This window comes from Plectropomus leopardus, chromosome 21, assembly GCF_026936395.1.
Source record: "Plectropomus leopardus strain MGB_pleo_1.0 chromosome 21, ASM2693639v1, whole genome shotgun sequence".
In the NCBI taxonomy this organism is placed as follows: Eukaryota; Metazoa; Chordata; class Actinopteri; order Perciformes; family Serranidae; genus Plectropomus; species Plectropomus leopardus.
In genome coordinates this window covers 12886678-12902775 of record NC_142196.1, presented here as the reverse complement: position 1 = coordinate 12902775, position 16098 = coordinate 12886678, and the positions used below count along the sequence as shown (strand labels likewise).

The 16098-nt window shown below is 38.0% G+C and overlaps 1 protein-coding gene across 1 annotated transcript in view; it reads right to left on the bottom strand.

The window, feature by feature from the left end:
• pkd1l1 (polycystin 1 like 1, transient receptor potential channel interacting) overlaps positions 1-11458 on the bottom strand; it is a 46987-nt gene extending 35529 nt beyond the window's left edge. The window contains exons 1-13 of the mRNA XM_088072116.1: positions 11158-11458; positions 10168-10329; positions 9719-10048; positions 6260-6973; positions 4475-4640; positions 4009-4248; positions 3321-3453; positions 3030-3233; positions 2766-2947; positions 2198-2401; positions 1269-1432; positions 1089-1184; positions 761-823 (exon numbers count right to left, since the gene is read on the bottom strand). Coding sequence (XP_087928242.1) covers positions 761-823; positions 1089-1184; positions 1269-1432; positions 2198-2401; positions 2766-2947; positions 3030-3233; positions 3321-3453; positions 4009-4248; positions 4475-4640; positions 6260-6973; positions 9719-10048; positions 10168-10329; positions 11158-11449 — 2950 coding nt within the window. The 5' untranslated portion in view covers positions 11450-11458. The remainder of the gene's footprint in view (positions 1-760; positions 824-1088; positions 1185-1268; positions 1433-2197; positions 2402-2765; positions 2948-3029; positions 3234-3320; positions 3454-4008; positions 4249-4474; positions 4641-6259; positions 6974-9718; positions 10049-10167; positions 10330-11157) is intronic.
• Between the last annotated feature and the right edge of the window lie 4640 nt (positions 11459-16098).

Here is a 16098-nt window from a genome sequence, read left to right as displayed (position 1 = left end):
CATCTGATTCCAGTATACCTACCAGAATGAGATAAATTCCATTGTAAAGGAATACTTCACCCCCCAAATAGCCATTTGTATAACAATAACTCACCCAATGTTATGTGGAATTCACGAGGACCTTTTTTTTTCCTTGCATGCCTCCGCTGAACGAAGAATCAAAAATAAAAGAAATTCTTGATGAACTGAGGTCATTGGGGTCTGCATTTAACGACAGAAAAATTATCTGAAAAACTCCATCAACAAGCTCTCACACAACTTGTGCAGTATAATCTAAGTCTTATTTAACCAGTCGTATGCTCAGTACTTCGCAGACAGACAGCCCTTTCTGAATCCAGCAAGGTAAAATTTCAGATTTTATTAATGGAGTGTTGCTTTGAAGGAAGCAAAGATAAGTTTTACCTTTGGTTCAGCTCCTCGACGGAAAGGGCTGTCAGGGAAGTACTGAGCATACGACTGAATAAATGAGACTTGGATTATACTGCACAAGTTGTATGAGTTTGTGAACATGCGTTTTATTACAGCTTTGTTGGTGTTAAATATAGACCTACATGACTTCAATTTATCAAGAATTTTGTCCATTTTTGTAAATTCTTCTTTCAGCATGAAGGCATGCAAGAAAAACAAAATTCTCATCATCAATTCAGCTTAACACTGGGTGAGTAATAATTACATAAATAGTCATTTGTGGGGTGAAGTATTCCTTTTAAGCAGTAAAAGCTGGCAGTACCATGGCAGCGTGCACAGCTGCCCCTCTTACCAGATCCTGCTGTGCTCATGTTGACTAGAGATGAGACAAGCAAGGGCTCCAGTTCTGTCACAGCTGTGTGAGGAGAAAAACAGGGAAGTCATATTTAGGGACATGGTGTTATTTTCTGTGTCAGTATGCAAAGTTATGGTTTCCTAAAGTTGTTTTTACAGAGGAAACCCATTTTGGGAGCACTGAGGTTGCTGTTTTTATCTCACCAGTTACATTTGACTACATACCAGCCATAGCTGACTTCTTTCTTTTATTCTTCGATAATGTTTGGCTAACTGTCTCATTCAGAACTGAGGGTTTGGCAGAGGTATTGACAGCATGGGTGTACCTGTAGCAGGATGCAGGGTTGAGGTCTGAGGGGAGGCAACAGGACCCTCCATGATGGTGGAGGGAGCACTGAGATCCACTGTGTAACAAAATGGGACTAGAATAGAAAAGAAGAGAATAGAATTAAAGTGACATATATTTCTTGGAAATACATTGATGGTACTTTATTTATTTTATTTACCTTCTGTGGCAGGCTTGGATGATGCATTGACCACGTACAGGCTCCAGGTGTACTGAATGTACTTTGTGGAAATATTGCAGCCTTCACATAAGGCGTTGACAGAGAAAGACTGATCCCAGTTCACCTGGTCTCCCTGGCACTGAGGGCAGTAAAGTGACACTTTTCTGGGTTGGAAACATTCAGATGCAAGCGTTACAAGGTGTACCAAGGTCCAGTACACTCTTAAATTGTGGACAATATTTCTAAAATTCTTTTCACTTCATTGTATACCAATTTTATCTGTCCTTTGGTGTAAACGTGATTTGCAGACAGACTTTGCTCTATGACTGTAAAAAAAAAAGGTGTTGTGTGTTTATAACATTTTAGAGGTTTAGTCCAGCTTGTCATCAAATACCGCTGCTTGGTCAGCGATTTTAGTGTCAGACACCAACGCAAAAAGGCACCTTTTGTGGCAGTTTGATACACCAGCAGGTGGTGTCAGTTTCTAATATCGCTGGACAGCATGAGTTTGAAACAGTGCTAGTAACAACGTTATGTAAGAGCTTGAACAAACCCTGGACTTTCACCCATGAGACCACTGTTTGCTTCCTATTTGAATGTCCAGCCAAAACATGATGTTTTCCTCTAAACCTAACCATGTGCTTTTGTTGACTGAACCCAACCATTTATTTTTGTTGCACAAGGATATAAATGTAAATATGTAAAATGTAAGCATTTAACAAGTAGAAACTGTATATTTCCTGTACAAATATTTTGAAAACACACAATGCATTTAACACATCATAATATAAAAGTGAACAGCACCGACCAAGCAGCACTATTCAATGAGCTGAAGTGAATGTGAATGTGTTTGTGTAATCTGCCTGTTAATGCACATCTATAGTCTTCAGATATAGTGACTAGTATAGTAATGTTTTTATGACTCTTACCCGATCACATTGGGTGTTAACGTGAGGAAGGTCTGTGATGAAGCTGAACGCTCACCGCTGTGGATGGTGAGTGTGAACTGGAACTGGTCAAAGTTGTGTTTTAGGAAACTAGCAGGAAATACCAGAACAGGGGACGTAGTGGGAACGTCATGGTGGAAACAGGAGCTGGTGATGAAGCTTACTGGTTTACATGTCCAACTGAAGCTGTGAGGAGAAAAAAGGGGAAAATTACAGTGTTAAAGGGACAGTTCACCCCAAAATCATAAATACATTTTTTTTCTCTGTTGCCTGTCATTTTATTTATCAGTCTAGATTATTTTGATGTGAGTTGCTGAATGTTGGAGATATTGGCTGTGGAGATGTCTGCCTTCCCTAAAATATAATTGGCTTAGATGGCACTCGGCTTGTGGTGCTCAAATTGTATTGTATTTTAGAGAAGATGTCCAACACTCGACATCTCACACCAAAACAATCTAGATTGATAAATAGCACTATAGGTTAGAGTTTGAATCCACATATCCATTATATCCATTAAACGTTTTGTGTATGCATCAAACAGTTTCTGTACCCGACTGGGTTCATGGGGAAGTCTTGGTCGTAAGATCTCTGCCCGTCCAGTGTGACCACAGTGGTGTTTCCGTGGTTAATAAAGATGTTGGTGCCACCCTGGATGAAGGCCACAGGAGCGCTTGGTATCACCTGCACTCTCACACTGTAGTTACTGTACACCACACTCCCAACAATCTGAACCTGCAAAGCAATGACAGCTACTGAAGTCGAAATACACCCAATTCAGTGGTAGGACATGAAGTGTCTTAGGTCCTCTACTTACCCTGGCTATAGCAGTGTAGGTGTCATAGTGCAAGAGACGGCTGGGCAGTATGAGGCTCTGTCTGTGTGTGTCTACGAGAGGCAAAGGGAAGACCTTCTCTGCAGAGTCAAACAGCGTCCAGGTGTATTGAAGTCCTCCTGAAATGTCACAGTCAACTTCTGTCTCATAGGTCACCCCCAGATGGATTACCTCATATCTCTGCACCTTGAAGAGAGAAGGTGGCAATTTAATCTTTTTTTAATTTTTTTAACCATGGTAGACAAAGGTGACAGTCTTACTGGTAAAATGTACCTGTACTTTTAAAGGCCCCATGTTTTTCACTGGTGGAGGCTGACAAGGTCGGTCCACTACAAAGATGTGACTACTTAGAGAGGCAGAGCTGACCAGGTTAGACACAGTGACCTCCAGTCGGAGCTCTCCCGTCCTGCAGAGAGTAAAAACACATAATAAATGAACACAGGCAAAAATGCACATACAGTTATGAAATTTAAAGATTAATAGGTAACTGAAAAACATAAAAACTCAAGCTAAATAGGATGCGTGCATTTATTTTGAAATAAAACTTTTTTTCAAGGTTCATTTAATAAAACTTTAGGGGAAGAAATTTTAGGTTTTTATACATAAAAGAAATTAAAGATACCTTGCGCTTCTGTTTTACAAACTGCTCCATAACAAATAATTGTTAAAAAAAAAACAGCTTTACCAATATTGGATTTTTTTATTGTGCCTTAGATATATGTGTGTAGAAGACATTCTTTATTAATCCCTGAAGGAAATTTACATTTTTTTACTCTGTTGTTACTTACATGTTACATACTCAGGCCCAAAATACACACACATGTTTAGCAAATGGACTGAGCTACTACTTCCCTAAAAAATATCTTTTTTAAAAAATCATTTTGGCCAACATATGCACCAGTGCTGATATGTCTGCAATAAATCAAGCTAATTAAAAATGAATAATGATAGAGAAACTCACCTGTAGAAGACGTGCTGCTCTGTGCTCTGTCCCAGCCTGGATGATCCGTCTCCAAAGCTCCACAGAAAGGTGACGTCAGTCCCCACATTGACCCTGCAGCTCACTGTCATAGTTTGGTTCTGCAGGACAGAAGCCTGGTGGAGCAGCCTGTTGAGCTTCACCGCTCTCTGGACGACCAGCGGGAACACATCGGAGGTAAGGGAGATCTGGCCACTTGACATGACCACAAATACATCATACCTATATTGAAGACAAAGGGACAAAGTGTTGCAGCTTGTTACGATACTATTCAGGAAAAAGAACTGTCTATGTACTGTCTCCATTTATTCTTGTTAGTATGTTATCTAAGTATTTTTATGACACACTTTTGATTAATTTGTTGCTTGAAATGCAGTGAAACTATGCACAGTTATGGATACAAAGAAGATTTAAATCATGTTTTGAATACTTCATCTGTGTCTCATACCTGCCAGGTTTGTGGTATCTTTTGGTGACGGTCCTTAAGGTGGTTCTGTCTGATGTTGAGTCTCCAAAGTGCCAGAAGAACTCTACAGGATCCGGTGCTTCAGCCACAGCCAGGAAAGTTACATCTGTATTTGTGGGATAAGCTTGCTTTGCTGAATAAATCAGCACTGTTAGGAGACAAAACAGATATCACCTTGTCAATAGTTTATAGTCTTAAACACAAATTTGTAATGTAAAAATGTAAATGCTCTAGGAAAAGAAATAAAGAATTATGATGTGGAGACATAAACCATTTGTCTCAAGAGAGTGACAAATGATAGAAAAAGAGGACCAGAAAACCCTGAATGAGCATTCATGTACTGATCATTTTGACGCTCTCATTTTCTTTGACAGTGTTAAAGGGATAGTTCGTTTTTTTTTTGAAGTGGGGTTGTATAATGTACCCATAGATAGCATATTACAAAAAGCAGATATTAGTTCACACGCCCCCAGTTTGGAGAAGCAGTCTGGTTTCAACATGATGGGAGCTAAGCAATCTTTTAGCAATGTCAGATGTTGATTTCCCACAGGAAAATGAAGAAAAACACTGATTTAACATTACTGAAAATATGAGCTGCTGATCTACTGTTGCCTTGAGCAGTTATTTTGTTTGTAAAACTTTTTTGTTTTGTTGTTATCAAAAGTTTGGCTGAGGAGTGCTACTTAACATATAAAGGTTTCAAAGAGAGGTGCTCTTTGAAATTCAAGGACAAAAATGACCAAAAAAGGAGGGAGAGCTTATACTTGTTATATTTTTTTAGTGAGTCAAAACCAAAAAATTCCAAGGCACACTGTTTTGCAAAAGTAAAAAATGGGGTAATAAATAATAAATGGGCTATGCGTTTCAACTTACAATCTTTATCAGTCTTCATCTTTTGTTTGTGTTGTTTTGTGACTTTGACATTTAAAAGCGTTAGTTCAGATTCACCAAAGTCACACAATAATGCAAACTAATTTACTGACTAAGGCAGCAGACCAGCAACTCCTGTGTTCAGCAAGCTAAAATTATAGTTTTTCTCAATGAAGTCTGGTAGCTTTGACAAGAAAAATTGGGGAATTAAAGACATTATCGTCTTACCCCTTGAAATGGGCTATTTAACATAAAGGCAAAGTGGTGAAAATACTCTCAATATAGCATACACTTAAACTGATATTAATTTTTTGGGGGGTGAGACTTTATTTAGAGGATTAAAATACATTTTATTGCTGACCCCGTCCACAGCAGTGCAATGCGTAACTTCCGTGTCAGACTTAGGCCTGCCTCTCCAAACTGTGGGTGTGCTGACTGATATCTAATACACTGACTATGTTCAAGTTCCCCATACAACCCCACTTCCAGGGAAAAGAGAAAAAAAGCTAGGGAACAACTATATTTGTAGTTATAATAATTTTGTATGTAAAAATGTGTTACATAATATAATTTTAAAGCACTTTTTCCAGGTCATTTCCTTTTATTTAACTTCCATGTGCTTTTTCTTTCTTTCTTTTTATCTAATTGTCATTTTCTTGTTCTTTTACTAATTTATTGCAATTTTTTTCTCTTTTATTATTTCTTCTTTCATTGCTCACTGACCTTTTCTCATGTTTTTGAAAGAAATCAAGACAATATGGTAAGGTTTCAAAGGATTAAAAAATAAAAATCTTGGTCATTTACTAGAAAAAAAGTCACTTTTTTTTCTAAAACACTTAATTACTGGATATATGCTTTGCACTGCTCAGTTGGTGTTCATTTGAAACACTTTCTCACCATTGTCAGGCAGGTTGTGAGCTGTACTTTGATTGGCAGGTGGTTGCCACGTTGGATTAACTCTAACTTGTGGTGACGGCTTCCTCTTCCCCTCAACATACACTCTCACGCTCTTGTTCTGAGAAGACACTCGATTCTCAGCGCGAAGCTCAACCACAACTGTCCCAGTGCGGTCGAGAAGCAAAACCACCCTTGCCTCCTCTCCTGTTGTGTAGCTGGTGTTTCTATACAACAACGTTGCATTTACCAGCAGAGACACAGTCACATTTGACCCAGCTTTGATGCTAAAGAAAACAAAGTGTTTTTGATTTGTTGTGATCACGCTGGGAACATTTAACACCAACTCTCTGACTGGATCTTGAACAAAGATTTGTGTGCAGAATGAGGCCCAGCTGATTGGGTTAAAGGCCTTAACTGTTACTTTATAACAGCCTGCTATTTGAAAGGACACATTTATGTTCCACTCTTCAGTTGTTCTGTTCATCCAAACGTTATCCAAACTGAGAGTCCAAATCACTCTTGACCCCATTCGGTTGGCAGGGCTGACAACCTCCAGGGTGAGTTCTGTGTGTGTTAAAACGGACGACTTCCAACTGCCAGAAGGCCACAGGGCACATATATGCTCGTACACCATCAAGGCTCGAGGCAGGACAGCGGAGAGCAGGACTGAAGAGTCAGACGTGGAGAGAAGAGACGCTGTGAGTTGATACTGTCCTGCAGCGGTGGGGAGGCAGCAGCGGAGGTTGAGGTACAAATGGCAGCTGGAGCAGTTGGAGGTGTGGAGGAGTTGAAGAGGGTGGGTTTCTGAGCTGTTGGTGCCCTCCCAACAATTAATGTTATTGTGGTTTTGATTGAGTTGGTTACTGTTGTTACAGTCATTATCATTACTGTTTTCCTGGTGAGTAATTTTGATGTTTCTGTTGCCATTGTCCTTCATGTCAATGCTGCCATAAATGCCACTCAGTGTGAGGTTAAGGACGAGGAGGTGCTTCATGGTGGTGAACAGCTTCACATGCACAGAAGCTCCCTCTCCAGAAGTCATCTGATTCCCTGATGTACTTATGCTGAGGTCTGAGACAGTGGGGGGCACAACAAACTGCAAGTGCAAACACAAAAATATGTTGGATATAGGAAATACATGTACCAAAATGCACAAATATGAGATAAACCGTTTTAACTCTGAGCAAGTTGATGTGATTGCTTTCAAAAACATGAAAAAAAGGCAACCAGCAACTTGGTAAGAATTTGCAATTGCAAAAATATTTTTAAAAAAGCTAAGTAAAAACTACATTTATAAATAAAATAATTTCATATTTAAAAGTAAGTTACAAAATAAAAAAAATTAAAAAATTCAGCACTTTTTTAAAACTTTCTTTTATTTAATCATCTATCCTTTTCTCTTTTTTAAAAAACTAATTTATGGGTAATTTTCTTGTTTGTTTGTTTGTTTGTTTGTTTGCTTACTTTCTTTTTCATTTTTTTCCACTAATTTTCAGGTAATTTTCTTGTACTTTTTACTCTTTTTTGTGGTAATTTTTGGGCCATTTCTCCTTTCATTGCTCATCGCCTTCTTCCCATGTTTTATAAAGAAATCTTTACTCAGGTTGTCAATGTTGACATTTGGTTTCACATGGGAAACAAACCCCGGTCTCCTGGATAAAACATTTACTAAAAACTGTGTAGTGTAGCAACTATTTTGGGAAATTACTCTATATTTATGAGCCATTTTTAAAGATAATTAAAGACATCTCCAGTAAGAACCGAGGGGCTTGGTGCTACACAGACATGCTGTGGAAGTCATTAAGTATTGAGGGACACATTGTTGGTTTCAGTCTTTTTACGGGGTTTGTTGACAAGACAAATTTAAAACATCACCAGTGTTATCTTTTAAAAAGAATAAATATGAGGATGTAAGTAAATGAACGCAGAGTACTCACAACATGTATTGTCTCCTGTGTCCATCCATAGGCACTGGATGCGTTCACCGACACCATGTGAACTCCCTCTGTTTCAAAAGTCCAGTTCTGCAGGAATTTATGTTTCATTATTTGTAAAAATGAAATCCCCCCAATTCCCCTCAATGTATAAAACATGTGCATTTAAGTTGATGCTGAAATGGCCAAAACTTAACCACTATGCAGGACATTAAGAAAAAATGATTATTGTTACATTTTAATCAATGTGTCATTGTTATTGCTGAGTTCTGATTGTGTTTTAAGACCACAGTTGCTGACAGCTTCACTTAAAATCACCCAGATTTACTTGATTTGTTGGATTACTGTTCTGTAAAAATCTGTCACATGACACCTTAATAATTCAATTTTTTTCACCAACCTTTCAAACTGCCTTGGTTGTTTTTGAAAATAAAATGGGCAATACATCTATATTTGAAGCTGAAAGGAGACTTGAAGAGGCAGAAAATAGGTGTAGGACAAAAATGCAGTTTTTAGCTGTTCAAAGGATAATAATTTTTTTGAGATTCTTTTTAATAAAGCAGTCACAAACAGACTGAAATGCTGACACAAGCAGGCCGCTGACCTTATAATGATCATTTGTATATCAGTTACTCACTCTGTGTTACACTGAATTTGTGAAGAAAACGTTGTTTTTCCCACATGTCTCCACAGTTCATGAAGAATCCAAAAACTGACTGATTGTTGGTGAACTGGAATAAATTGGGGCAGTAAAATCAAAGCCTTATTTATCCTGTTGCTAAACACATGCATTTTCTGCTAAAACCTTATTATTTAAAACAGTTTTTGTCAGGTTTAGTGTAACACAGGGTGAGTAATTGATATACAAAGGATAATTTTGTGGTTGAAGTAATCCTTTAACATCACTAATTGATTGGTACTGGTGTTTTTAATGTATTCAGTATTTTAACCCTTTCACTTTTCTTAGCCTGCTTTCAGACGCCTTTCACAAGTATTTAAACCTTTAAAATGTGAGCAAATTCATGCAGTTTCTTTCAATGACGTGAGGAAAAAGGACCAACTTGGTAAGAAATGTTCCACAAATTGCAACATATAAGTACATTTAGAATATTACTTAATCAAGCCAAAGAAAAATGTCTAGGGAACAAAAAAAAAATCTAGGGAAACATAGTTACATATCTAAAATTACATTTATGAATTATTATTTTAAATTCTTTAAAACTAATTTTCTTGAACTTTTTTTTTTTACAAATTTCTTGCAAATTTTTGGGTCATGTCTTTCATGTTTTGGAAAGAAATCGCGCCAATTTTCTCAGGTTTCAAAGGATTCAAACAGCTATCTCTTGTTGTCATTGAAAACCAACCAGTTAAAGTTGTTTCATTTTGCCTAGCTTCATTGATTCATGTTGGTAGATGTTAAAAAAGCACTGTGATAAATTAAAAAGAGGGAGCTTCATCTGTAAATGCTAATAAACCTTTGAGATAATAATTAGTCATTTCTCTCAGTTTACTCTCTCAGCCCTACTCACCGCAGTGCTGTTCACACAGTCTGAGTTTAGGAGGCAAGCTGTCTTTACACCCTTCATGTTTTTCTCTTTTTCCTTGTGAATAAACCACCAAAAAAACTCCACTGCCAGACCATCATCCATCATGTGCGCCTGCAGTGTGACAGGGTCACCCAGGTGTACTGCCTCCACAGTCACACTGCTGAAGTCTGACTGTAGCGAAGGCACGCAGGAGGGGACACCCAGAGGACCATGGAGCACAGAGACCAGTAAGCCGTCTGAAGAGGGCTGCAAGACGGAGAGGTGGAGGGTGGAGGAGAGCGTGGAGAGGGGGTTGGAGACACTGACATCTAAACAAAAAAAATTGATAAAGGAGAAAAAAGAAAAAAGAGAAAGATAGATTGTGACTACAAAACCATGCATATTTTTAAATTAAGTTATTACATCTGTTTGTTCTTGTTAAACTTACTGATTTGATATTTTCCTGGAGTTTCCAAAGTCCAGTCACGTAACACAACAAAGGAGCCATCATCCAACACGTTGACATGATGTGAACTTTGACCTTTAGGGGTCGTTTCCTGAAACTCAACAGTGACGTAAGAGAGGTCCTCCCCTCCCACACCCACGACCCCTGAAAATCACAGAAAAACTCATTTAAAACAGAAAATGGAAAACTTTAAAATGATCTAAACATCAATCAATTTTTTTTCTCTCCGTGCATAAATATATTATTTCACATAGGAGCTTATTAACAAAAACATTCTGAATTAAATATTGGATAGCACAACATAAATTTAATATTTTTTTCAAACAAAATAGTTATTTTAAAATTAGATCTAGAGATGTTATTTTGTATAACAATTAGAATAATATATATATATATATATATATATATATATAATTTTGAAATATATATAATATACATAAATTATTCATCATTTTGAATACATTACACAATACATCTGCAACTTGCAAAAAACAATATTGGAAATGTCTTTTCCACTGCAATAAACAACTTGTTTCAAATTTGTGTCCAAACATGTTTATTAATACATTTTTTTGGTGAAATAATTAAACTTTTATAAGTAATAAAATAAAAAGAAATACATTAGTGCTGACAACACAAATTCTGGCTTTCTAAATTTCTAATTAACTCTCCCTGTAATCATTTTATTCATAATAATTTACAATAACAAATAATGTTATATAATTACAAATAATATGCTTGATTATATAGTATCATTCATTCAAGTAAAAGTTCAAAGTATTTCATGTTTAACTGCTGAAGAATATCGAACAAAGAAAAAAAACATTAACGCAATAACAAAGAGTGACAAAAAAATAAATGTTAAGGGGAAAAATGTTTAAAAAATGACTAATATGTAATGGAGTCAAACTACATGCAACTGGAAGAATCATATTTCCAAGAATTACACCTGTGTGAAATACAGCAGCTGACCTGTGGGCTGGTTGGGACTTCCAGCGAGGTTTCCAGAAATTTCCACAACAAATGTCCTCCCAGCCTGCACTCTGTGTGAAGACGTAGACAGACGAACTCTGTGCAGAAATGGCCCTTCAGTTCTGTACAGTGCCACATTTCCCTGTCCACCTCCAATAGGCAAGTAGAGGACACTAAAGACAAGATTAGAAAAAAAAAAAGAAAAGAAAAAAGATTCACAGTGAAAGCATCGAGCACACGTCAACACAGAAGCTTCAATGACTGTTTGTAATTTGCACGTGTTTTTGTGCATAAATTATGAACTGGTCCCTAAAACTCTTGTGAATTTTAAATGTTTTACACTGTATGAATGGTCAGATCCTTAAAGGAAAAGCAGCAGTCTGTCTCACCTTTGTCTTTGTCCTCTGACATCTTTTGTCCCTCCTATGGAAGACGTGTTGGAACACTTACTGGCCACCAAACCATGTTGCTGGTTGCCACAGTAACAAGCCTCGGAGGTCAGTGCTGCCACCTGGTACCTTCAACAACAAATACTGAAAGTTAATGAATTACTGTCTGAGTGCTACACAAGCATTCAGCTCAGTAAAATTATTTATTTTCAACATAATGTCTGATTAATGTAAAAGTCAGCCAATATCTCTGATCAGGGGCGTAGCACTACATTCTGGGCCCTGTGCATTCACAGCTTTGTGGGCCGCCTGCTTCTCTTCTCTTGATCTGTCTCTCACATGCATCTTTGTATTTTTTTATTTTTTACAAAGTAAGTTTGTTTTCTTCCTTGTCTTTCTTTGTTTTCTTTTTTGGAACCCTGATTTCCATTTCTTGGAGGGAAACATAGTCTGCCTTGATGCTTCAGCAGCATTAGCACGCAATCACTCTGGTCTTACTGCCTTCAGAGATTAAGGGTGGGATAAACCATTATGAACATTTAAGGGGTAAGAGGTCTCCAGAGAGTTTCCTTTTTCAAAAAATAAAAAGTTCATTCTTCACGCTGATTTCTTCAGCCAATTTTTATTTAGTTATTGCAGTTATTACTTAGATTTTATTTTTTTTTAAAAATGCATCCCCCCACCCCCTCCTTCCCTTCTATTGGGGCCCTTAGTCAGTTCCACTTTCCCAAGACACTCCTGTCTCTGATTGAGCACAAAGTCAGGGACATGTTTATTGTAATGTTTGAAGCATTTTTATTATTTGAGGGAAAAAAAAAAGTTTCTTGAGTTTATTTTCAGATTGATTTTTCATAAGAAGATATTGCAGGAAATTGAGGATTTCCATGTCATTTACGTTTTATAAATGGCCTGGTGTTTGAAATTAAATTATCTTAAATATTTCAGGATTAGATCATCAGAGCTGCACAAATACAGCATAACTGTTAGGAAGGGGATTTTTTTTTAAAGAATATATGTTTTCATACATAATAGGAGATTACTCGGATACAAAATTATTAGTGTCACCACTGAGAATTTTAAAAATTTACAAGGTGGATTTTCTCGATAATTTTACACTAATATAGCTACAAACTGTCTTTAAAATGTACCTGACTCAACGTGCTCTTTTGCATTTTCCTCCAACTTACCCTTTATCCAGGCAGCGCACGGAGCAGGTAACCGGGTCAAGGTCACGGGCACCTTTGAATGGCCAGCCGCTGGCGTTGACGCACCCCATGAACCACGGTGAGTCCTCGTGATCCGGTGCAGGCACTGCCACAGAGGAGCGATGAAAAAACGGATGCAGTGAAATGAGCGTGCAGACAAACGCAGCGAACATGTCTGATGCGCGAGGTCTCCGGACAAAGGCCGCAGCAGCCTTAGAGCACGAGCTCAGGACAGCAGCTGGATTGCGTTTGATGGGGAGGACGCACAGGTTTTAGACTGAATTAGGGGGGAAGAGTGGGATAGGAAAGCAGGTGCATTGACACCACGGAGTGCGTAGGTGAGAACAGAGAGGGACTGTATGCAAATTAAGGGAGAGGAAAGACTGAGGAGGAAGCTGGGATCAAAAAGAGAATTATTACAGTGCTGGTATGCAATCAAATAGTGCACAAATAAGTGAGCTACCGCGCATTTGTTACATTATAATTTAATGTTAATGGGTATGGTTTTATTTCAGGGTCGTAGTGGTGAGTATTTCTCATTTACTTGTGCAGTTTTCCTTTATTTTATGCATTGCAATATGATGTTAAGGAATTAAAATGTTCATTTGTCATTTTTTTTCCTTATAGTTTTAATACCGTGTGTTGTCTGTTATGCACTCCATGCCGTGAAAGGTCACCAGTCCAATTAAGTAACAGTATGGTCGGATTTATAAGTCTGACACTAGATCTGTGGCAAGAAGGGATTGTGCAATAAGGAGGTCTGCCATCGGACAGTTTTTTTCAGTGAGAGCAGCTAACACATGGAACAGTCTGCCAACAATTACCAAGGACTGTGACACACATAAATAATTTAAAAATGACCTAAAATCATGGCTAAGAGACAATAAAGTGTTTAACCATACTTATTTAACTTCAGCTTATTTAAAATCCGAATTGTGCTTTCTTTGTCCCTGTTTTAACATACTTTGTGTTTTCTAATGAAGTGCATTCTGTCCTATGTATACTACAGTTGTTTCTGTTAATAAATTGTATGTTGTTTTTTTTCTGTAGTTATCATCACACCTGCCCAGGGACTACAGTTGAAAATTTGCACATTTACAGATATGTCTATAAATGTGCACTGTTCCTGTAATCTTAAACTGTATAATTAAATAAATAAATGTGAGTTTTTCGTGCATAATGAAACAGTTTTCAGACGACCACAGGCCTGTGTTTCAGCCTGAGTTGCTGCTTTTCTTGTCACCACACTGAAATGACCTATCATAAAGAGGCAAAACACCAGAAAACTGTAGAAAAAGATGAATGTGTTCTTTCTGGGGTTTTTTACATTATATTTTCAACCCCGTGTGTATCATTTTAATCTAACAATATGTAAATGTTATCATTAAGCCGTTTCATATGACAAATTAAACTGGTCAACAGTGACCTGGAAGCGTGCCCACGTGCGTCACTCAGGCCTCCAGTCTTAATAACAAGAAGGAGATGAATTCATTTCTACAGAGCCACGTTTGTGAGACAATGGCTGCGTCCTGTCACGAAGCAAATCCCATTACTGACTTCATTCAGCCCATTTGAAGCCGGTTGTGTCACTTAAGGACCAGAAACAGATCTCTATTCTTTCATAAACACTAATAATAACATCCATAGTCTTCAAAAGCGTCCCATTTATGTTTTATTCCATCAAGGAGAATATGAGGCATAATATTCTCGTTTAGGGACCAGAATAATAGAATCTGATGAGTGAGCCATCACACCACTATAAAGCAAAATCTAACAAGCTGCAGTTTGACATATATGAATCTCACTGACTATTTCGTTTTATTCTAAGTCTGAAATGTGCTTTTCTGACATGTGACACGGGATGCATCGTCCTACAACTAAGTTTCAACTGTGTGTCAAGAGCTGTCACCCTGTTTGCGTCTCCATTTACTCGCTAATAGCACTAATTCAAGGAAATCCTTCAAGAACGTCAATTTTAACAGGAAATATGTATATGAAAACCTCACCAGCAGTGCTTTTTTTATTTTGTTTCATAGAAATTGGATATTTTAGTTATTTAGTAAACAGTTTTCTTATAATATCGTATTTTTTGCAAAGCAGTTCTGGGCTGTTGGGGTGAGAAATGCAACAACACAACAGAAGTGGTGAAAATCTTAGACTCCAACTTGCCCTGTGAGCCCTTTGGTGGGGGTAAAAAGCGTCCTCCTCTTGCAGCTAACTCTACCGGTCCACCTTAAAAAACTCTTCCGGTTTTCCAGACATCCCCTTTAAGAGAATTTTCCACTGGTTCTCACGGCCAGCAGGAGGCGCTGTCAGACCATACCATCTCACTGAGCTGAGTGGAGCAGAGAGAGGCACAGCGGGGGGAATCAAACACATTTTCTCTGTTCATTTTTTATCCGGAATACGCGCATATTTTGTCCCTTTCGTTCCGTGTCTCCACGCAGACACTCGTCTTTCTTTCATAAAAGTAAACATACATGTGACCACAGAGACACCGACAGATCTCATCTGATCTCTAAAGAAATCCGAAATAGCGGGATTTTTTTTAAATTGTTGATTTAATAGCTTCAGCTGCACATATGAAAACTGAATACAGCTGTGGGAGTGACACCTATATTTGCGCACGCATGCACATTAAATTGGAATCTCTTTATGTAAATTAATCATGAGGAAAATACACCATGCTTTATTTTGGTGCGGGAGCCCATCCAAGCACCCGTGGAGGTCCCCGGATCACACGTTAAAAAGCATTTTAACCCTGAACATCAACATGTAGCGCTGCGCTCGTGACGGCGCGTAAAGCCCAACCCAGGCCTATAAACTCCCAAAAACCTGCTTAATTCGATAAGCGCGTGCTGTGTTTTCGACAAGTGCGCGTGGTGATACAATTAACAAATGATAAAATCAACGAATTTTTGAAAAAAGAAGCCGCTGAATGAGCGTTATGGTGCTGCGTAACGGAGAGTCCTAATAAAGACACGGGGCGTTATGTAAGCGCCCGCAGCCTGCGCCAACATAGAGGACACCGAGGAACCCGCTGCAGGAAACACAGCTGACTCCGGTAGACGGGGAAGAAAGAGGTGGAGCGGGATTAAACAGATATAATCTCACGGGTTTTGTCATAATATCAGGAGTGCAGTGGAGGGAAATCACCCCACCAAACCAGTTTACCTTTAATTTGTAAATTTTGTAACGCTTTTATCACGTGACATTAAACTGGACGAGAAGACATGGAGACATTAAGAAACTGAACAGATATAAAATATAAAACTATAGATTTAACTTGCTCATGTGATAAGCAGATAATCATTTTTATTCACAAACAGAGGAAAGTGCTCCTCATT